Source organism: Aythya marila (assembly GCF_965140915.1).
Source record: "Aythya marila genome assembly, chromosome: 1".
Lineage (NCBI taxonomy): Eukaryota > Metazoa > Chordata > Aves > Anseriformes > Anatidae > Aythya > Aythya marila.
Window position 1 is genome coordinate 163,283,813 of NC_139042.1, and position 22,254 is coordinate 163,306,066.

The 22,254-nt window shown below is 48.2% G+C and overlaps 1 protein-coding gene across 2 annotated transcripts; it reads left to right on the forward strand.

Annotated features, from left to right (window-relative positions):
* The first annotated feature begins 10 nt into the window (after nucleotides 1-10).
* GPRC5A (G protein-coupled receptor class C group 5 member A) lies at nucleotides 11-7,187 on the forward strand. Of its 2 annotated transcripts, none has more exons than XM_082764551.1 (4): nucleotides 11-178; nucleotides 3,127-4,097; nucleotides 5,113-5,165; nucleotides 5,847-7,187. In XM_082764551.1, the coding sequence occupies exons 2-4, from the start codon at nucleotides 3,173-3,175 to the stop codon at nucleotides 5,937-5,939; spliced, it is 1,071 nt and encodes a 356-aa protein (XP_082620677.1). In that variant the 5' UTR covers nucleotides 11-178; nucleotides 3,127-3,172; the 3' UTR covers nucleotides 5,940-7,187. The 2 variants fall into 2 exon arrangements, with proteins under 2 accessions (XP_082620677.1, XP_082620678.1); XM_082764552.1 differs by lacking the exon at nucleotides 11-178 and adding an exon at nucleotides 293-695.
* The last annotated feature ends 15,067 nt before the right edge of the window (nucleotides 7,188-22,254 follow it).

Genomic DNA, 22,254 nt, shown 5'->3' on the forward strand with positions numbered 1-22,254 from the left:
TGTGCTCAGCCACACCTCCACAGCCCTCCAGCTTTTAAAGCTCTCAGGAAGCTTAAGCACAGGGCTGCTGCTCCGCTGGGGTCACAGGAGAGGAGGTGACTGTGTTACTGGTGTGCTGGGAGGTGGCCTCTTCCAGCTGAAGCCTCTCTGCTGCCTTCTCCGGGCAGGACACACAAAGGTAATTCCAGGCAATGACCTACAGGATCCAGAGCAGACCCACGCTGTGTGCCTGGGGTGGGATGGTTTGCAGGACCATGGATATAGGGATGGGAGAGGAGGGTGCATGGGGTGCCATGGCAAACAGAGACTGCCTCCCACCCCTGACTCTAACCTGGGGCTGCCAGCTGGAACTGGAGGAGTTACGACAGACTTTGCTGGGATGTAATTTGAAATTTGTGGCTGGATGGGCATATTTTATGCACAATGAGAGAGCAGGCTCAGGCTGGGGGGAGAAGACTCAGCACTACAGTGAGGACCACGGTTTGGGGTGAGCTGTGATGCAGACACAGCAGTAGTGAAGTTACCACAGCACGGGCTTCCTTGCACAGACTGCAGAGCCCCTGGAAATCCCAGAGATTTATGTAGGTGCCGAATGGGCAGGCTCAGCTTCTGGGGAGAGGGAGACAGGGCAGCGACTCTTCGTACCTCGTATGACATCCATCCTGGGAAAAAAAGAAAAAGGACTAAAAATAAAAGTAAGTGGCCCAGTTCTCCAAGACATGAATGTTTTCTACATCCTGTTTGTTCCAAGTGCCTGGAACAAACAGCTGGTGGTGTGGCAAGCACCACTTGCAGTAAGCATCGGACAGGTCCCACAGTTAGGTGTGCACTCTGTGCTGCCCCAGGGTCTTGTTGGCTCTCTGGGCTCTCCACCTGCCCTGACAGCCAGCATCGGTCTGGACCTGCCAGAGCTGGGAATAGACAAACCGATCTGATCAACAATAACTTTATGTGGATAAAATTGTAGCATTTGCTCTCTAGTTTTTCAAAAAGGTTCATTATTCGTTTTTCACAAATGTCAAGATAACTCAGCTATTTGTAGAAGTTACTGTAAATCCCCATAATGTTGTGAATAATGATTTGCAAAAACTTTTGCATGCATTATTCACCAACGTCATTCTCTCCACAAGATTTCAGAGCTCCCACATACTTTGCATTTTATTGTAGCCAGCTTTTTGAAGAGCTGCACATCTCCTTTAACAGAGTGAGCTTAAAAGCTGGAAATATATTTCACCATTTCTAATCAGGCAACATTGAGGTGTATGTGGGGCTGGGAGTGATTCAGTGACATTTTCCCCCTACATTTATCCCTTGGTTAGGTCAGCTGCCATTTATTGAAGACTCAACCTCCTCTCCCCAGAATGTGTCTTAACACTAACCTTGTAATTGCAGTATGTTGTTTTGGAGGGGGGAAATCAAGGTAAATGGCACAGCAAGAACTAAACACTAAATTTTGCAAGATCAACTTTTTTGTTGTTGATATATCAGAAAAGAAAGACCTTGGCTTTCCAGTGTAGGTCACCATTAAGGCCAGATTTTCCCATGTTTCGTGCTGCTGTTGTGTCTAAACTCCTGTTTTGAGAGATTTTAGAGACTAGATCTAACTGAACAATTTGCACCTGCAAAGCACTACCTGCCACTGAGATCTAAGTTCACTCAGTGCCTGCATAATGGGCAATAAAGTGTCCAACATCCTCTTGCAGTGGTTTCTCCACATGCTTCAGGCTCCCAAAGAAGTAGGCAACTTAATTCCCTGTGGCGACAGGCAGAGCTCACCTAAACAGCCCTTTGATCCCCAGGCGAGACAGGCTTAAGCCAGGCTTACTCAGCCAGCACTGAACTAACTCTTCGTGATGAGACAGCAGGAGCACGCTAGATGTGTTGGAAGACCGTGCGTACCCTTGACTCATGGACTCCTCGAGCAGTAACTTGTTGGTTACTTCTCATGCAATGACAATATTAGCTCTGACATGTCAGGCTTCTAGCTACACAAGGCAATAATCTGGGGAGGGGGATGAGATATTTGGGATAGTTCTTATTGCTGCACTACCCTGAAGACGGAAGACTGTGAGCTTGGGGTTCATGGTTGGTTTCATAGAATCACAGAGTCATAGAGTCACGAAATGGTTTGCGTTGGAAGGGACCTTAAAGACCATCTAATTCCGCCCTCCTTGCCATGGGCAGAGACACCTCCCAACATACTGGGTTGCCCAAAGCCCTACCCAGTCTGGCTTTGAACAATGCCAGGGATGGGACATCCACAGCTCTGGGAAACATGTGCCAGTGCCTCATCACCCATGTACTAAAGAACTTCTGAATATCTAATCTAAATGTACTCTCTTTTAGTTTAGAGCCATTACCCTTTGTCATATCACTGCACTCCCTGATAGAAGAGCCCTTCCCCAGATTTCCTGTAGGCCCCTTTTAGGTAGTGGAAGACTGCTGTAAAATCTCCCTGGAGCCTTCTCTTCTCCAGGCAGAACAACCCCAATATTTTCCTTTATTTGCCATTTAAATTGCACTGAGAAGTATTGTGCTGGAGGCATCCAAGTTAGTTATCTGCAGGATAAAAGGCAGTTAAAGCTTTCTTTCACTCATACCCATAAACAAAAGCCACAAGTGTTTCAGAGAAAGTAACAGAGGGAAACCAACCAAGGAGAGTTTCCTGTTCTGTATTGCTCATCTTTGGATCTCACTAGTACTGGGTACTGATGTTGTTTGAACTTGTCAAAAGAGTGTAAACTGTATCATGATTAACACCTGCTCTTGTATCACCTGGGACAAAAGTGACAAGGCAGCTCAGTCTCAGTGCCACAGGGCACTGGGCTAACACCTTGAAAAGGGCCTCATCTTCTTCCTGCTGCCCACACTCCTGCAGTATTGCACAACCTTGTGCAAAGTGCAGAGGACTTGTAAGGTGAATTGGCTCCTGCTAAGGGACTTGGCTTGCCCATGATAGAGAGCCAGTGCCAAACAAGGGGACAACTCTGCTGCCACAGCCCTACATTCTTAAAACTGTGGTGTCCTTTCCTGGTGAGGTGGGGTTGAACATCTGTCCTCTCCTTCCCCAGTGCTGCAGCACCCAGGTGGTTGATGCAATAGCCTCTGACTTTTCTCTTTCTACAGCTCCGAGGAAACATTTCCCAGTGGGGTTGTTCAAGAAGGCACCAAGATGACGACGCCAGCTCCCCGAGGCTGCGGCAGCATCCATTCTGACTACTACCTGCTCTGTGACATGGATAAAGCCTGGGGGATTGTCCTGGAGTCACTGGCTACAGCAGGAGTCCTCGTCACCATTTTCCTCATTTGCTCCCTCTTCTTCCTCATCTGTAAAGTCCAAGACAACAACAAGAGGCACATGATCTCCATTTACTTCTTCTTTCTCTTAGGAACACTCGGCATTTTTGGTCTCACTTTTGCCTTCATCATTACAAGCAATGACAATACTCGTCCCCCTCGCTTCTTCCTATTTGGAGTCCTCTTTGCACTCTGCTTCTCCTGCCTTCTCACCCATGCCTTCAACCTCATCAAACTAGTGAGAGGAAAAAAGTCCTTCTCCTGGCTGGTGTTGCTGCTACTCATTGTTTCCTTTGCCCTCGTGCAAATTGTGATCAACATTGAGTACCTAGTCACCATGCTAGTAAATTACAGAGATGATTTTCTGAGTATGTCTTCAGAGAAGGCCAACAAGGACTTTGTCATGCTTCTAATCTACGTGCTCTTCCTGATGGCTTTGACCTTCCTGATGTCCATGTTCACATTCTGTGGGCCATACAAGGGCTGGAAGAGACACGGGGCACACATCTTTGTCACTGTCCTGTTCTCCATTGCCATTTGGGTTGTGTGGATCACTATGCTCACAAAAGGCAACCAACTTTTAAGAAGACCTGAATGGGATGATCCTGTTGTGGCCATTGCTCTGGTGTCCAATGGATGGATCTTCTTGATAATGTATATCATCCCTGAAATCTGCTTCCTCACTGCCCCTGTGAAGCTGGAGGACTACCCTCCAGAAAATGACTTCTGCCAGCCCACACTGATAAAGCAGACTACTGGAGTGGACAACCGTGCCTACACCCAAGATGAAATTGTGCGAGGTATGATGAATTGATTGACTGCAGTCTCCCCCAGCCCTAAGCATGCATGCACCACTGCATGTGCAGTTAAAAAATGTAGGAGGGCTACAAGACAAGACTTGAAGGTGATGAATAATTTAGAGGTAGGAAAGTTTCAGACTGATGAAGAAATGCAAATGGAAATGGATCTCCAGACAGACCAGGGAAAAGAGTAAGGATCAAAGCAGAAATCACAGATGTGTAGGAGGAGTGACTGAGTGTCCTGGTGTGTCAGATTGAGAGGTAATTCCCTATGACTCTATTATGTCTGGAATGTCCATGTAAAAAATCAGGACAGTTTTTTGTTTGTCTCTTAGCAATGCTTCTGCACCTGGGACCTCTCCAAGTTATACCTAGGATATTTTTTCTTCCAGTTCAGATCTTGTTCCCATTATCCATTTAAAAATAAAATCCAAAAAGGAGGCGAGGAGGTCTTACTTTGCTGTCTAAGTCTCATTCCTACTGGGACAAAGCAAAACATTTTATCAGTTGAGACCTTCCAAAGCTATGGAGGGGAGGTGTGACTGCACTTCTTGTGAATAGTATGATTGTCAGCAGATCCCAGTGATCTGCTGTTGAGATCACGTTTGTCCCTTGCAGTCAGACCTCCTGGTTTGTCAAAGAATAGCAGAGAAAGGATGTGCTCTCTCAGGGAGTACTACAGAGGGGGTTTTGTGAATGTCTTTTGGAGGGTTTTGGGCAGAGAGGAGGAGAGTAATCGTGAGACAACAGGAGGTGGTCTAAACTCCAAGGCCACCTTAGAAATGTACTATTATTTGCAATACCATTCAGTCCTGCTTTTGTAAAGAAATGTTTAACAAGAAACTGACCCATGGATTTTAATGCATTCCTGCATGAATGTTGCATTGAGTTTCGTCAAACTAAAATCAGCTGTTAACATAGTTGCAGGCTCTTAAGTCTCCCTTGGTGTGGTATTTCTGAGCTACCAAGTGACACTAACTCACTAACTTTTCCCCCTTTTTGTCTTGTGACTCAGGAGACAGGGAAGACCCCAGCTACTCCCCGTACTCTTCTCATTTTCAGCTGAAGGTAAGTTCACACCCCTTTTCACCCATTTCACCAGATGTAGGCCACAGTCCAGGGACTGACTGGAAGGGGAGGAGAAGGGTCAAAGCCAGATGGGCACATAGTAGTCTCTGCAGAGGCAGCTGGATGCTTCCCATGGAGCTAGGTGATGCCAGGATGTGTGCTTGTAGAGGTGCCTGTGTCTGGGAGGAGGGTTTGCCTGTGACCATGGGAGGCAAGAGGGACCCAAGGCAAAATCTCAGGTTGTGGTTTTCTATGATTCTTGATGTGATATCACATAAGAAGTTCTCTCTTTGAACACAGCTCCTGCAATAGTCTGTGCCCATTCCTCAGCAGACTGCTCCTTTTCCCATCCCATGACCTGAATATATTCTCACCAGCCAACACCACGAGTTGGTAGTGCAGGCCCAGAGTGTCAGCCTGCATGCTGCAGTGTGTGTTCACCAGTCCTCCTTCAGCCCATGGCCTGGCCAGGACTAGTAGCTCGCCTTCTGTCCTCACATGTCCTCTGGAGGCATGTCTCAGCAGCTGGTTTGTGCTGCCAGGATCTTCTTCTGCAGTGTCATCAGTCACAGTCTTTGGAAACCTTCAGTTCTGTTTCCTCCTCCCCCTGTATTTTTAACTCTATTTCGTAACTTTTTTTCCCATTTTTTGAAAGTAAAAACCTTCTCACTTCCTTTTCAGACCATTGACACCCGGAATGATTTCTCCATCCCTCGGCCCAAGGCACAGACAAGCCCATACCATGACTACACTGGTGGGAAAGGCCCCATGTAACAGCTCTGCAGGCAGCAAAGAGACTGTGCACCCATCAGCAAAGGCTCGGGGAATAGGCCACACAGTGACAAGCACACTGATCCTGCAGAAGAGACAGTCTCAGACCCCCACTGGCAATGCTGATGATAAGGAGAGGGGCCCTCTTTTCCCTCAGTTCTCCCACAGGCACCCTTGTAGCCCCCTCTCATTCCTCGAAGACTTTCAGACATTGCTCTAGCAATCCTGTCCTTGCTCACCCAGATTCTCTGTGGGATGGAGCTCATCTCTTCAGATAGAGAAATGTACTAGGAAGAGCCTGGCCTGGCCTATTTTCAGCAGGAATGCTGCAGGGCTGGAGGAGCAAGATCATCAGCTGGGCATGGGACCTGCTCTGCCCCAGATCAGCCCACGTGGCTGCCTGGGCCCCATGTCAGACAGGAGAACAGGAGGGAGCAAGAGCATCAGCCCTACATGTCCTGGCTCCTACCCACCTGCGAGCACGTCACAGGTACTGGCAAGGTGCCCTTATCTAACCACTATCACTTTTGTGCCTGTTCCCAGCCCTGCTTGGCTCTCCTCCAGCAATCAGTGGAGGAGAGATACAGAGAGAGATTTAAAACAAACAAACATACAAAACATCATTTTTTTTTCCTCTTAGATCCATCAGCTAGGGACCATACATGATGAAGAAAAATAAAAGGCATAAAAACATCCACACATATTTACTGTGACATATTTTCTGATTTGCCCTCTATTATCAGCCTTCCCCCTAGCTCTGACTCCTGACCACGAGCCCCACTGAGCCCCCAGGGAGCCTGCTGTGCCCCGCAGACCCTCCCTGCCACCCCAGCCTGTGGGTGCCTGCAGACAAAACCCCTTCTCTGCAGCTGTCTGCAATACCCCGGTGGGATCCCATCCCATGCACCTCTGAGCTCTTCCTCCCAAGTGTTTCTGTGGCATTAACATCGACATTTCCCAAGCAGCCAGGCTACGGAGGATGGGCACTCTTTGTCCCAGGAATGAGCGAACACGAGTGTGTGCACGTGTGTGCCTGTGCTTGTGCTGCAAGGACTGCACCCTGGCGATGAGCAATGAGCCTGCAGAACTGAATCACTCTGCAGCCTGCATCTGGCGAATAGCTTTCCATGGAATTTCACATATAAATACACAGAGCTCTCCAGGTCTGTGTGTATGGTACACTGGTGTCTGACACAGCTATATATTTATTTAGTACTTTGTATGTGGAATATTTAATTAATAAAAACCTGAACCACCTCACTACAAGATACTGGTGTTTTTCCTCGGTGACACAGCTCCTCTAATGGCAGGTGGGGTGAGAGGTTGACAGCAGCAGCTCTCCATGGCTTGGTGTGGGCCACCTGGGAGATTACATTTGGGGGCCAAATGGGAAAGAGTTGCTGGCTTCTTCAGGGCCATCACTATGGACCAGAGATCAGCTGCCTCAGGGTGCAGAAGAGGGTTAGGAGCTTCTCCGTGCTACTTCTCCTGAATACAGAGAGCTGATTCAATGCTACAAGTGCACAAGAAATGAAGAAATTTAAACCCAAGCCACAACAAGCAAATGAAGGAGGAAGGATGTGATCTTTTCATCGCAGCATTTGCTTGTGTCTGCTGGGTCTATACTCCTGTATTCATCTGCTTGCATCTTTCTGGGTACATCAGGGGTAGGAAATAGTTGTGTAGGTATTTATTTAATTCAGTTTGTAAAAACACATCTTTCTGATGTTCTGAACCCATGCAACCTTTTTATTTGAAAGCAGAAACAATATCAAAACAAAATAATAATAATAATAGTTAAAATCATCTCCTGCTGGCATGAGGCTGTAATCTCCCAGTTTAGAGACTTTCTCTACCGTTAGCTTTTCCATGGTATGTCAGGCTCCCACATATCCCTCCTCTACTTCTCTCCCCTCTAACCTACCCAGTTCCACAAGAATGGGAGAAAAAACTCGGGGATACTGATATAATATCAGTAAGCAGATTGGGAAGGGGGTAGGTGAAACCATGACACAAATTATTGACTTGTAAGCTGAAGGTAAGTGGGATGTGCTTGAAGCAAGAGCAAACTTTCAAGGAATGGGCTTTTTAAGCTCGTGTGGTGACACTGATGGCTTAAACGTAGCTAGAGGGTGTTCCAGGAGGAGCCCAAAATGTGGTAAACAGAGACAGAGCCATCCCCTGCTTCAGTGAGGCCTGCGAAGGAAAAGGCTAACAGGAGAAATAAGAGCTGAGTACCCTCACTCCAGGTTTCTGAGGCTCTTAGGTGTTTCTGTGAAACTCCATTTCTTCCCAAATACAAGGGTTTTACTGGGACCTGGCTACCCCTGGGATACAGAGATAAGTTTTCTTTTACAGTGTTTGCTTTTAAAACTTCTCCATCCGAGTCCCAGCCATGGAAGTGAAGTGCCACTGGTGCGGTGAGGGCAAGGTAACACTGCCTCCAAAACTGCTCCACTGCTGGCACTGTGAGCGTGGGGAGAGCTTGATGCCATCTGAGTAAGAGAAATCAAGTCAAGAGATGTTGCACCTCCGTGAATCCCAGGCACAAATCAACTCCTTCATCGAGTGGCACAGACCAAAAGATGCTTTCCAAATGCACCTGGTCCCAGAGGCAGCACAACGAGAAGGGATGAGGTATATCATACACACTTCCATTGATGCAGGGGACAACATTTTTTGTGATTAATTGATTGTAACTGTGCATGCTGCTCCACACAGAGTGAAATTCTTTTCCCTTTCCCCCTCCTCCCCCCCCCCCCCCCCCCCGCAATGGATTTACAGTACCTTTCTGAGTCCTTTTTTCTTTTTTTTTTTTTTTTTAAACACTGTATAATGAGACAAATATTCACATGCACAGAGATATCTTGCAGTTCAATATTGAGGTATCTTTGGGTGAGGGCTGATTTAGTTGCCAAACTAAACACCAACCTTGGTGGCACTGCGAGCTGGCTGGGAAGGCGGGATGGTGCTGCCATGCAGGAGGCACAACGGGCAGCCCAGGGCTCCATAAACCTCAGGAGAGGATTTTGGGGAAAGCAGCAGTTTCCTCTTTCCTTGCAAATGAGCAGAGGACAGCACAGCAACCTGAGCCAGCCAACCCAGACGGATACTTAGTCACACACACGTGCCCTAGGGAAATCCTGAACTGGTGGGGCAGGATAGGCCAGACCTGGAAGGAACAAGTGAGTGGAGGAGGCTCCAGCTGCTTTATTTTTTTTGGCATCTGCAGGTCAGGGTGCCACAGGAGGGAGAGGAACGGCAGCACCACTGCTGGGGTGCAGGACCTTCCCAGGGCTGTCAGGCTCCACTGGCCTGGGCAGGGGGTGCCATAAAACCTTGGGGCACAGCACAGGGCCAGCAGGGCCAGGACCTGGCATGGGGAAGGATCTCACTCCTTCACCTTCCCAGTGCTCGCTGGCTTGCCACAGGCAACAGCTAGCTCCCTCCTTCAGGTGTCCCTTGTGCTGCCACCCGCTCCCCTCCCTGTTTCAGTATGGGACACTCAGGGGTGTCACCAGGTGACTCGGGCTGTGCATGACTCACGGGGGCCGGAGGGGGGCTGGCTGGGCAAAGTTCTCTTCAGTCAGCTCTGATCCACGGGGAGCCAAATCCCGGGGACACGCCTTGGTTGTGGCAACTGTTGGCCCAAGAGTGGTGGTGCTCCTCTGCCAGAGGTGACCGTCCCCGGAACAGGGGAGTGTCTGGTCCCCGGTGACATGCACAATCCCCAGGGAAGGACTGGTTTTGCAATGCCTGAAAGAAAAACATGAGCTCTGAAAGCTGGCAGTGTGTGGGTCACATACTGGATGCCTCCTGTTTTGTTCTGCCCCAAGCTCCCTTCAAAGCACCATCTCGCACGCTAGCAGGGAGGTGGTAGCTCTGAGGCTCTTCCTCATTCCCAGCTCTTCTCTGCATCTGAGCAGACATTTGGATCAGATGGGACCTCTGGAGGGGTCCAGTCCAGCTTCTGCCCTGAGCAGGGCTTACTACAGAGCTAGACCAGGGTGTCAGGGCCTTGTCTAGATAAGCTCTGAATATCTCTAAGGATGGAGACTTGATCACTCATTGGGACTTTTTTCCTTGTTTCTAAACAGAATTTAACTTGTTGCAGCTTGTATCTGTCACCCCTTGTCCTTTCACTGTGAACCTCTAAGAAAAGTCTGGTCCCATCTTCTGTATAGCCCCCATCTGCTAAATAGCCAGCAGCAGCAGGATGCCCCTTTGCCTTTTTTCTCTAAGGCTGAGCAGCTCCCTCAGTCTCTCCTGGTGATGGCTCCAGCCAGTCCCCGATATCTCAGTGGTCCCCCTGCCAGACTTACTCAGCTTGATCAATCCTTCTTCTGCAGTGAGAGGCCAAAACTGAGCACAGTACTACAGATACATCCCCACAAGTGCTATGTAAAGGGGAAGAACCAATTCCCTCACCCTGCTGACTTCACCGTTACTCATGCAGCCTGGTATGTGCTCAGCCTACACTGAGTGCACGATGCTGGGCAATGCCTTCTTCAGATTAATTTTCCCCAGAACCAGTTAATCTCTTTGCCCTGGAGGAACTTGTGTGGCTATAAATAGGACTGATGATGCAGTCCTGAGGTTTCATCTCTAAGGCACGTGTACAGGAGCCAGAAACAGCAACCAAGGCTACTCGTGAGCCAAGGGCTGCAGGCAGCTCTCCCAGTGGGCAGCCCCACAGAAGGAAGCCCAACAGCCCCTGCTGATACTTTCCAGCTTCCTGGGGGCTCTGTAGGCAGAGCAGAGGTGCCCTCAGCCTCAACAAGCACAGCCCTTGGGTACCAGCTGGTCAGCATCACTGCCCAGGCTGGGGTTGGTGAGATGCTAGTGACCAGCTGCCGTCCATGGATCTATGCTCTCCCTCTGTCACACAACAATGGGAACTCTCCCCTGGGGAGAGGGGGGTCGCTGCCCTGCTCCAGGAGCCCTGGTTCCCCATATGGACCTGGCACTGGTCCTGTCCCTTCTCCCTGCTTGCAGCACACTCAGCCTTCTGTACCAAGCTCCGTCCTACATGGGATCTTCGCCCTCCCTTAAAGTCAACATGCTGTGTCTCCTGGCCAACCTTTCGAGGGAAAGTGGTGTTTGCTTTGCCTTCACTATGGTGACAAGTGGAACACCACACTTGCTACAAGGAGCACTGTTTCCTGCAAAAGTTTTTTTCTGAAGTGCAAGCAGGAGCTGCAATTTGGGTTGGCCAGGCTGGCCTTGTGTGGAGGGGCTGAGTGCCTTCCTGCCGTCATCTGGGGCTCCACCTGACTGAGGAGTTTCTCCCATTAAACCAGTAACAGGTGTATTTGAGGAGAAAGCAAAGGCTGTGGCTTAAAAAACGGGCATCTTGTTCTCTAATGGAATGTTCAGGAGTCAAAAAAAGAACACCCTGTCTCCAACACACAGCGGTGTCTGCTGTTTCCTTCATCTCACCACCTGCCTGCCCAGGCAGAGCCCACCGCAGCTCCTGCCCCTGCCTGACCTTGGTGCCGAGGGTGCTGTGGGGTACTCGGGGGCAGGATGCTCTCAGCGCCCACCGGGTCCCGCGGGCGGCCGCTGGGTGGCGCCGGTGCTCCGCGGAGCGCGGCGCAGCTCCGGGGGGGGGGACACGAGGCTGGGGGGGGTCTGCCTCCGGGGGGACATAGCAGAGCCCACACGCTGGAGTCCTGCTTGAAAAATAAAATAAAATAAATAAAATAAAATAAAATAAAATAAAATAAAATAAAATAAAATAAAATAAAATAAAATAAAATAAAATAAAATAAAATAAAATAAAATAAAATAAAATAAAATAAAGTAAAATAAAGTAAAATAAAATAAAATAAAATAAAATAAAATAAAATAAAATAAAATAAAATAAAATAAAATAAAATAATAAATCACAGTCTTTCTTTGAACTTCAATAAAATTTGCAATTTTGCTCCCATGAAATGACTTCATTTCTTTGACTCAGCATGTTCCAGCAAGAAAAACAAAATATATCCATCCTAAAAGGGAAGCTTTTCCATTGCACCATTCAGCTTGTTTTACACAGCAATACAAAAAGCTTCTCTGAGCTCATTTTATTTTGGGCACGGTTTGGTCTGATTTCAACCAGCCTCTTTCTAACTGCCTGAACTGCAGCTGCCAGGGAGAAAAGGCTGCCTGGGGAGCCTCCTGCCCAGCTCTGGTGAGGTGTGTGTGGGCAAGGGGGCACTGTCATTCCCCGCAGCCTAGGGCACAAACTCATGGTGCTTCAGGAGGCCACAGGAGACAGACAGCCACTGGGACAGAGCAGCGAGTGTGTGTGAGGGCACGCTGCCTGCAGGCTGGGTGTCTGAGCAGGTTATGGCTCACAGCTCCTCTCCCCGTGCCATGCAGCCTCTCAGAAGGAGGCTGCCAAATTCTGCCTGGGTGGGTCAGCCGGAGAGGAGGTCCCCAGCAGCAGAGCTGGTGACAGATGGCAGCGATGCGTGCAGGACAGCTTTGTTACACAGAGAGGCAGCAGGTGGATAACATTGCAAGGTGCTGTTGGTAGATAACACACGCTGTCCAAGTCACTTCTCCCCCTGCCCCGCAGCCACCATCGCCACTATATGGCAAGGACGTGCTCTGGTTCCCCTTGCTATGTCCAATCTTCTGGGTGCCAGATGGCAAATGCTTTCTGTCAGATGACACCTTGGCAGAGTCAGGATTAAATGCCCAACTTTTAAATGCAAGTCACCTCAAAAGAAGATGTAGTGACTTCTGCAAGGATGTGTGTGCTGATTCAAAGGGGAAAGGGTAGAAAAGTCTATCAACCCATCTTTCTGGCTCTCTTAGTGGTCTAGGGAGAAGAGGAAAGCATGCAAATTTTCCAGCATGACAGATCTACCTGAGAGTTTCTGGCAGCATGGTAAGCTATTGGTTTGTGAGAAGAGTCTGGTGGGCCAAGGTATGCTCAGCCATATGAGATTGCATCTGTTTCAGAGTAGAGTCTCAAGCTGCATCAAAAGCAGCTTTTCTGCTGTCACTGTCCACAGGGGAAAAAAAAAAAAAAAAAAAAAAAAAAGAGATTCCTTGAGATGGCCTTGCCACTCCTTGCGCATCCTCTGCTGCACAGCACAGAGCGGGGAAAGGCCAGCTCCACATCTGGGCCTGCCTTGGCAGCCCCAGCCCCAGAATCTGTTTGTACCTGGCATGTAGAAGACACATGACTTTAATATAAACAAGCATCTGTTAGGCTTCTAGTGTGCTTCCAATCTGGGTCACACAGCTTTGGGCCCAAGAGATGGATCTGAAAGGCAAGATTTTGGCCGGAAAAGGTAGGGTCTATTGGGGAAGAGCCACAGCCAGGACTGGGGGCATGCTTCGATCGCTGAGCCCCTTGCAGCTGCACCACAGCCAAGCTTGGTGTGTGCTCCCTGTAAGAAAAGCACAGCATCTCCCCTTCCCTCTGAGACTCTCCAGGAGCCTGCACAACCCACAGGAGGGGCGAACTGCAGCAGCTGAGCACATCGCACAGCCTGCCCCACATCACACATGGAGGAGCCTGACTGGGGTGGTGGTGGGGAGCATCTCCTCCTGCTTGTATTGCATGGACAGCAGGTTCTGTGAGGCATGGGTGGCTGCTAGGCTGCTGGAAGGACTGCGGGTTCTTCTCGTGCTACGCCAAATGACCTCGGGTCTGCTGCTTTCCTGCCACCCTGCTCCTGCTGCGCTTTGGTGTGTTCCCTGGAAATCAGGTGAAACCTGGCCCACGTGAGGACCTGAAACCTGGAACCACCTCCGTTTTGGTGCTCCTGCTCTGCCACCTGCTGGAGCCGGGCAGGGGCATCTCCAGCCAGCACGGCCACATGCCCCATATCTGCTGAGTTACCCAGGCAGGACCCATGACGATGGATCATGAAACATTTTGTAACCAATTCAGAGTATTAGAGTGAGTTCATGCAAGATCAGTGCTTTGGATCTTGTGGCCACTACATTTTTCATCCAACAGTAGTCCTAAAGATTTACCAGCATGTCTGGCCCTTGTTCTAGTTACAAGTGATTTTTTTTCCAAATCCTGGAGACAAGACGGGTGGGACAGAGGAAGGGCCTCTCTGCGAGTTTCATTATGCACCTTGTCTTTTTTTGAATAACATTTGCCTTTATTGTCTGGTGGCAAATTCTAAAAGTGGAAGTAAATTTCTCTACATTGAACAAATGTGTAAACGCTAAAAGAAACTATATGCTCCTTTACAGGAACCCAAAGAGATGAAATGCTTGGTAGCATCTCTCCTGATTTCTCTTTCACAGTGCACTCTTCAACTGTAATCAGCTTTTGTGGCTTGCTCCATCTCCAGCCGTGCATACAAATGCTCACACTGAAATTAATAGAAGCATCATGATGTATTTGAAGTGAGAAACTGGGACAAAAAGTTAAATACTTGATGTTAAAATCACTGACAAAAGTTTCTTTGGCTTTAGTTCTCATGTTAGAGGCATCTGGGTATGTAAGACTGGAAAGAATCATTTTTATGGGTATATGTGTCTTAGCAACATCCTAGGAAATAAATATGCATGTATGTTGTTAAAATTTTATACGGGGAGTTTGGAAATGCATCCTCATGGCCTCCCTCTTAGCAAAGATGTGCTTCTGTCTTTAACCCCATGGCTTCACCCCCTGTTCTGCCCCAGGGAATATGGAACTGCTTGTGATTGATGGGATCATCGTAACACATGTGGACAAGGCACTGGGCTTGAGTTTGTACTGGTGACCTCAGATTTGGCATTTAGTAAAGCTCCTGTTGTGTGTTTGGTGTGTCCATTGAATTGCCAAAGCTCCTGCATGAGACCTTCCACGTGCTTATCCTTCTGGCATGCCCTTGTGATGGGGAAATGCTGTTTGCTCTGCTCAGGGCACGAGGTGAGGGGCAGATTGTCACCGTGCCTAGGTGTCTGTTTGCCTTCACACCCAGGGTGCTGTCTGACACTCGGAGAAGAGACTCAAACCCAGGCTGCTCTGGGCACAGACTCAGGGCACGGAGCCCTCTTTCCTCTCACGCAGTGGAGGTGGTGTGTGGGGAAAAGTGTGTGCCTGCAGTCCCTGCCTCAGTTCAGGGGTAGCTGCAGGGGAGCCAGGAGCTGATCCACGCCAGCTCCTGCAGACACACATCCTCCCATGCACACACCAGTGGCTCCTTACATGCAGAGAACCGAATCACTTCTTGCATGATCAGCCTCACTGCTAAAACAGACCCAGCCAAGCTCTTGCTGGTTTGCAGGGCAGAGGGCTGGTCGGAGTAGGACAGCTCTTTTCTGAGGCAGCAGCCTTACTCAGGAGAGGTACCACCATCACATGGATCAGTGGGATTTAAGCTTCCCTCCTGAAGCAGGATGCTCTTTCAGCTGGTACTGAGCACTTGCTTGAGTGGGAATCTCCACATGAAGAAATGAGGAAAGCTGAGATACCTGTGCGCTCTCACAGCATGAAGTAAGGAGGGCAGGCCAGGGGACACTGCCACTGAATGGCCCAAGCACAGAAGCTGGGCTCAGCCCATGCTAGCAGCTGGACTCCAGGCTCCCAGTGGACTATCTGCCCTGGTCCTGACAATTTGCCCTGTACTGTCCTGATGAAGCAAGCCCAGGTTTCCCAAAACAAGCTGCATGCCTGCCACTTCTGCTATGTAAAATCACCCAGCAGCAGCAGCTTGCTGCAGGGATTTCATAAGAGGGAGGAAGTCACGGGTCAGAGGCACTTGGTCAAGGGTGTCTCTGGCTGCAGCTCTGCCTGGGAAAAGCTCCTGCCCCTTGTCTCATGAGCTGGATCATCTCTGCGATCACGAGCAGAGAGCAGGGGAGGAGGAGGGGGGTAGCAGTACCTCCAAGCCTGTCTCCATGGGCAGAACAGAAGCACCTCCTTGCACACAGGTCATGCATTCCCCCGTTGCGCCGTGACCTCCTACTTCTCCTCCAGCTGTTATCCCAGCCAAGGGGAGGAGAAGGGCAGGAGCAGGATGTGCTCCCGTCACCTTGTGCTGACAGTGAGTGTTCACCCTTTGCAGCTTTCTCTGAGCATCTGTAGCACTGATTTTCCTGCCTCGGCTCTGTCCAGCTCTGCAGGTGAATTCCCCAAAGTGCTGTGAACTAACTGCACTTCCTAAAGGTCTGAAGAATGAGGACATTATTTACTTTAGGCTGGTGATGGGCATCAAATGGTGTGAAAGAAATGTATTCCTCAGCTCCGTCACTATCTGGGACCAAAATAACAGATAAAAGAAGAAAATCAGTGGGAGTTATCATTATATGGAGTTGCCATGGAAATAGCATGAGAGAACTTGGAGGAGAGCTAGCACACCATGTCTCCAGGAGGGCATAAATCCCCTGCTAGCCTCACGCCTTTTTATCACATTAGCAGGCAATATTTCTTGATTTAGCAAGAGGTGGGAAAACATCAAAGCGCTGTTCTGACATTTTTGTCTATTCCGTGATTTCTCTGACCAAGACCTTCCTGACCCTTCAAGAAGCAGAAATGTGAACCCCAGTGCTATTGGAAAGTTGTCCTAGCAACCACTTGATAATTTCAGTAAAATGGTAAGAGGGATGTCATTTTCCCCAGAAAATATTTATTGAATTTTGTGGATTCATCTGAAAATCCTTCTTTTTTTTTTTTTAATGTAGAATTCTAAGATTTTATTATTTTTTTTTCAAAGAAAAACATCACATTTCATTAGAAGTGCTTTTTAATGGTGATTTCTAAAGAAAAGCATTACAATTTAAATTATTTCCAAGTTTAGCAAAGCTGCCATCTTGTGCAGTTGCACTGTTCTGGGGACCCATTTTATTCTCCTCTCTCAGTCACTGCAACTTGCTTTTAAACTGCCCTATCCCCCCCTGGTCAGCACAGCATAACTGCACCCATTCGAGCAGTGTATCAGGAGACGCCACAACCACAAACACCACTCTGAGGCACAGTGTCCTGGGGGGGTGACACTCCCAGTGTGTGCATCCTGCTCCCCACCCTGCAGCTCCCCTATGGCCTGAAGGTCCCTATGGCCATCTGGCATGGAGCTGGAGGAGGGAGACTGCAGGTATGTGCCTCCTGCTTCTTGCAGGCTCCAAAAGGCTGCAGAGGTGATTGATTACCAACAGGGGACAACTGCCCGATGCTCCTCAGCAATACTGATGCCAACCCCACTGGCAGAGGTTGTCCCACTGGTGACAGCTGTGGCTCTCTCTCCCAGAGTAAACCGCCACTTAGATACTGGCATCAGGCTGCTTATGATACATGTAGATAAATCTTTCATATCTATACAGATATGAGAGAGTGAACGAATGAAGCAGTATGGCTCCAGTGTTCCAGTATTTTTTCCCCTGGAAGTCTTCTTCCCCGCTCCCAACTCCTTCTCCTCCCTATGGCTTTGGCCACTATGTGATGTGACCACCCCTAGAGATAAGAAGGATCCTCAGCAGGGCTCTGAGATAGATGGCAGGAGCAGCAGGGCAGCAGGGAAGCCTCTACACTTGCATCTGCAGCCTTTCAGCAAAGCCAACAAGTTGGAAAGAAAAGATGCTGAGCAGCCTCCAAGGAGTCAGACTTGTACCTCTCCTCACCTTCTTCACCCACCAGCACCAGTGCTGTGTCCCTACGTCAGTGCTGCACGGGCAGTAAGACGAATGACCTGGATCAGGAAGGAGAGCAATGATAGAGGAAGCCAAAGAGCAACATCCCAAATGCTTCTTTAAGAGCCAGTCCAAGATATATCCCAGCTACTGACCCCAATTCTGGCTCAGAGACCCATTTCAGCAACTGAATTTCCATCACATCTGTGACTCCACTTGCAAAATCTGGGACACCAAGATTTTTTTTTTTCCTAAAACTGTCCTAAAGAAAGAAAGAAGGGACAGGGAGAAGGAAAGGTCACTTTTGTCATCTGCATTTCTAAGACAAAATTGTTGAAGTTATCTAAGGTGTTACAAGCAACTGAAATTTTTCCCTAGAACAAAAGTTGTGGGCTAAGTTCTTGTTGATTGTTTTGTCTGTTTGCTCAGCATCAATTTAAGATAAAATTACACACATAATTTTATAAACGCTATTTATAAGACTGTGAATACATATTATGCATATTTTGTGACAAAATGGATCCATTTTTACCCCTCTGAAATGACAACTCCCCAGCATTGAATAATTCCAGAGGGGCTATTTTTACGGCACTTGGTGTTACATTTGTTGCTGAGTAGCAGCTCTCTGTCTATAGCCATGGGAATAGACATCATTTTTAGCTCGTCATAATTCTGGTGCTGGATTTGTTCCAGAAGAGTTTGTCATAACAGTAGGCTGTGCATTGGCTATTTATGATAAATGGATTTGTTGATTGCAGGATTTTGGAAAGCGATTGTGTTTGCCTCCACACCAGGACTGTCTGGAGAGACCCCATTCCTCCCCGTTCCTGCATCGCCCAGGACAAGCAGCTGCAGTCTTAAGAAGACCCTCTGGTGGGTGGCAGCTGCCCACCTCCTTGGTGTGCCTGGTTGCATCTTGCAGCTTTCAGTAATTTGAAAGCAGCTGCTTCCACTTTTCCTTCAGGATTATTATTTTCAAACATTTCTTTCCAGGGAAAGGAAAAACATCCAGAGCATTTTCAAAATTTCAAATTTCAAAAGCAAGGTAATGGAGAATGAAAAATGTTGATTTACGTGAACTCAATTACCCCAAACAAACACCAGTGCAGTAACTAATCCTAACTGCCATCCTCTTTTGAGTACCCTTGCTAAATAATACTACAGTTCATGGAAGACATTTCAATGAGCCAGCACATGATGATTTGGAAAGATGTTCCCTTGCAAAGATGACTCATAAAGAGAATTGAGAAACTCTGCAGTCAGTGATTAAACAGCTAGAAAGATCTGCCAGCAGAAATGTGTGTCCAAAATTGTCACGCCGTACACTACCTTTTATTTCAGTACTTCGCTTTGGGTAAAAGGTTTCATTTGTCTCATTTGTTTGAGTATGATGCATGTCAAATTTCAGATCCTCTCCTCTCGTACCAAGAGCAACATTTAATTCTGTTAGTCTTGTACTTCATCGGTTGTGTGGGAAGGTGACTGAACTCTTTGTCTAATAGCAGAAGACACTGCAATTGGTTCTTCAGACACCAATTAAGAAAGGCCTTAAATTAAACATCAGGGATATTAAAAAAGAAAGTAAAAAAAAAAAAAAAAAAAAAAAAAAAAAAAAGACTGGTGGCTTGGAAAGCTCTGGAAAAATACTCAAGAGAGAATAGTTGCCATGGCAATGTTTCTCTGTTTTCCCTTGGAATAACAGAAGTATGTATGGATGGCACCTCCCCACCATGCACCTCACGCAGACCAAGCAACCCCCCCCCAGTGCTCCAGGCACGGACGAGGCTCAAACCCACTGAGCTTCCAGGTTCAACACAGACAGGGTGGTACAGCTGCCCACGTAGAGTGGGACTGTGCTTTGGTGCCCCAACACAGGCAGCCCCAGTGTCAGGTCACACTGCCAGTGCTACACTGCACTCCCAACACCACTGTGACACCTGAGCCATGATGCAGGTCAGGGCGCTGCAGCACATGGCCAAGGAACTGCTTTTCTGTACCTCTCACTCTTGGGTCTTGATCACACAGAGTAAGTGGGGTTGGTGAGGGGTTTGCAGCCTAAGATGTCCAGCTGCATCAGCTCATAGGATCCTGAAGTAGAAGGGCCACCGCATTTTTAAGTCCAGACTGCAGGCCAAGCTGCAGGGGACGTAAAACAGCAGGCACTGGCCTGAATCACATGCTCGGTGCATGCCACTGAGTTGACCCACATGCATGAGAATCTAAGTCCTCAAGGATGCTGAAGTACTTAAATACCAGTGGTATCATTCAAGATGTTGTTTCTGGGATGTTCCACTTCCATTTGTACTTTTGAAAAATCACCACCTAAAACTCAGGTTCCTGAACCCAAACATCTGGATAGCATGAAAGATACGCCTGAAGCTACCCCAGGACCTAGAGCCAGCCTATCAGCCAGACTCTGCACTCAGCCTCAGAAGAGTGTGCCTCCTTCCACCCCGTTCACTCAAGTTTCTCCCCATAGAAACTGAGGGGTGGGCAGAAATGAGGGGTAGGGGAACAGCATGCACCCAACTCTCACCTGGGCATGGACTCAGACAAACGCTGTGCTAGAAATCAAGCAGCATTTGCACTGACCCATATTTTGCAGCGGCTCTCACAGAAGACTAGGAAAAAAGCATGGCCAAAACCTGTCTTGTGCAACAAGAGAGAAAACTCAGAGCAAAGCAGAGAGATTATGAATGAGCTGACAAAACCAGCCTGCTGCTGGCATAGGCACTGAGCAGAGACAGAGCAGCTAGACTGGAAGTGTTTCATCCATTACTGTCAGAGAAGTCACTTTTATCACTGATCCTGCTCCCATAAATCAAGTTGCCAAGCAATTTTATAGAGACGTTATACATCCAAAGCTCCTTATGGTCCTGTTAAAAGAGATGCATTTCTTTTTTAGCTCGGTGTGGCTGAAATGCTGTCAGAGAAGAGAGCCACTGTTCAGAATGCTGTTATAAAAGAGGTAGTATTGTAATTACAGCAAGAGGGATAATGCGAGCCAGGAGCCACCATCTTCTTCCCTTGTCCCGTTGCCTTTGGGCAGCCTCGCAAAGCTGAAAATTTGCTACCGCAAGCACAATAGCTGCTCATGCACCCTTTGCCATGGTGATTGATGAAAATGGAGGAATAATGATGTTACTTCTCCATTCATCATAAATCAACCGTCCCCTGAAAGTGGCTAGGGAATTGTAAGCCTGCCCAGATTTATATGGACAACTTAACCAATTAGCTCTTTTATCAAGGCTGTCGTCTTCTTAATGCAGTGTTAGATATATTTAGGCATGTGCCTACAAAAGAAAGTATCTTTCTGAAGCTAACAAACCTCTGATCCTAGCAGACTTAAACCCTTGGTCTGCAAATGTTTGCCCTGTGGCTGTGTTTGCATTGGCAAGTTCTGTGACAGCAGAAGCTGACTAATAGCTGCAAGCATTGGGTCTGGAGGCCCCTACTTGTACGTGACCGATATAGGTGAACGTGAACAAATCCATGTAGTTACACACATAAACACACAAACATGTTTATCGATATATATGTTTTGGAGGTTCAGGAGAGATTGAGTCTGACCATGCTCAGCTGTCCTGACCTGTGGCTGTCCCCATTGCCTTCACAGTACTGCTCCATGCCATGCAGGGCTCTGCTCACATACCTCACCCACACACCAGGCCCCCATTTACCACCCCTCGTTTGGGAGGGAGGGCAGGAGAGCACTCTTGAGCATGGGGCTGAGCGCTGGCATCACTGACAAGGAGAAGCATTACAGCTATCAGCTAATTATCAGCACCATCTCTACTGTTTATAGCAAGCAAAGATAAACCCCAGCATGACCTCCCCTGCCTGCATATCCCTTAGGAAGCAGCACCGGCTGCTGCAGGGTTGCCCCTGGCTGATAGTTGCAGGAGAAAGGCACATGCAGAGTTGTGGCCCTCACTGTGCTCACCTCCAGCACCAAGCAACCCCTCATTCCACTGAAGCGCTGGAGCAAGCCTTCTGATTTCTCCCTCCCTGTACTCATACATCCATGTTGGTCTTGAGTCAAAAATCCAGAGTGTACCTCTGGCTTGGTTACACTCCTGGCCCCAGCAAAATGAGGTTACCAGACCACCTCTAACACCAATGGAGCATCCACCCAGTGATGGAGACATATCCAAAGGCTGGCTGGCCTTGCTGCCCAGAGCAGAGAGCCAACCTGCTGGAAACCCTCAGCCAGAGGATTTCTGCCCTTCCACATGCAAGGAGCTCCTTGCCAAAGGATGGAAGGATGCCACCAACAGTAAGCTTGCCCAAAATGTAACTGCACAAAAGCACAGGAAAAAGTCTATCTGGGTCTACTACACACAGAAACAAAATGCCCCGAGCCACACTGTGCTAGAGACCAGGGGAATATTTATAGAGGGAGTATCAGTACAGAGTTGCATTGATCCTGTATTCTGCCTTAAGTTTCCTCTGCTGTCCATCACTGAAAGCTGACTGGACTTTCATGTGACAGTATGTCTAACATTTCTGAATAGAAGTGCATATTGAAAAGCGGAGTCATGAATATTTGTCTGAACACTATGAACCCCAGCCCTGGGAACATAGAAGCGAAGACACAGTTTTCCTCAGGTGAGTTCTCAAAGTTTCTACATTAACACAAATAAATCAGTGAAAGCCTTTCAGTGGCTGAAACCAGTGGAAAGAAAAAAAAAAAGAGATTACTCCATCAGCTCCCACTTTGTAAGTCAGATAATGCAAGGCCACACCAAGA

What these genes read in the sequence shown, in the direction of transcription:
- GPRC5A (XM_082764551.1), top strand. Translation starts at nt 3,173, where the DNA reads ATGACGACGCCAGCTCCCCGAGGCTGCGGCAGCATCCATTCTGACTAC. An exon ending in CCAAGATGAAATTGTGCGAG is followed by an intron (nt 4,098 to 5,112) that starts GTATGATGAATT and finishes CTTGTGACTCAG; the next exon opens with GAGACAGGGAAGACCCCAGC. An exon ending in CTTCTCATTTTCAGCTGAAG is followed by an intron (nt 5,166 to 5,846) that starts GTAAGTTCACAC and finishes CTTCCTTTTCAG; the next exon opens with ACCATTGACACCCGGAATGA.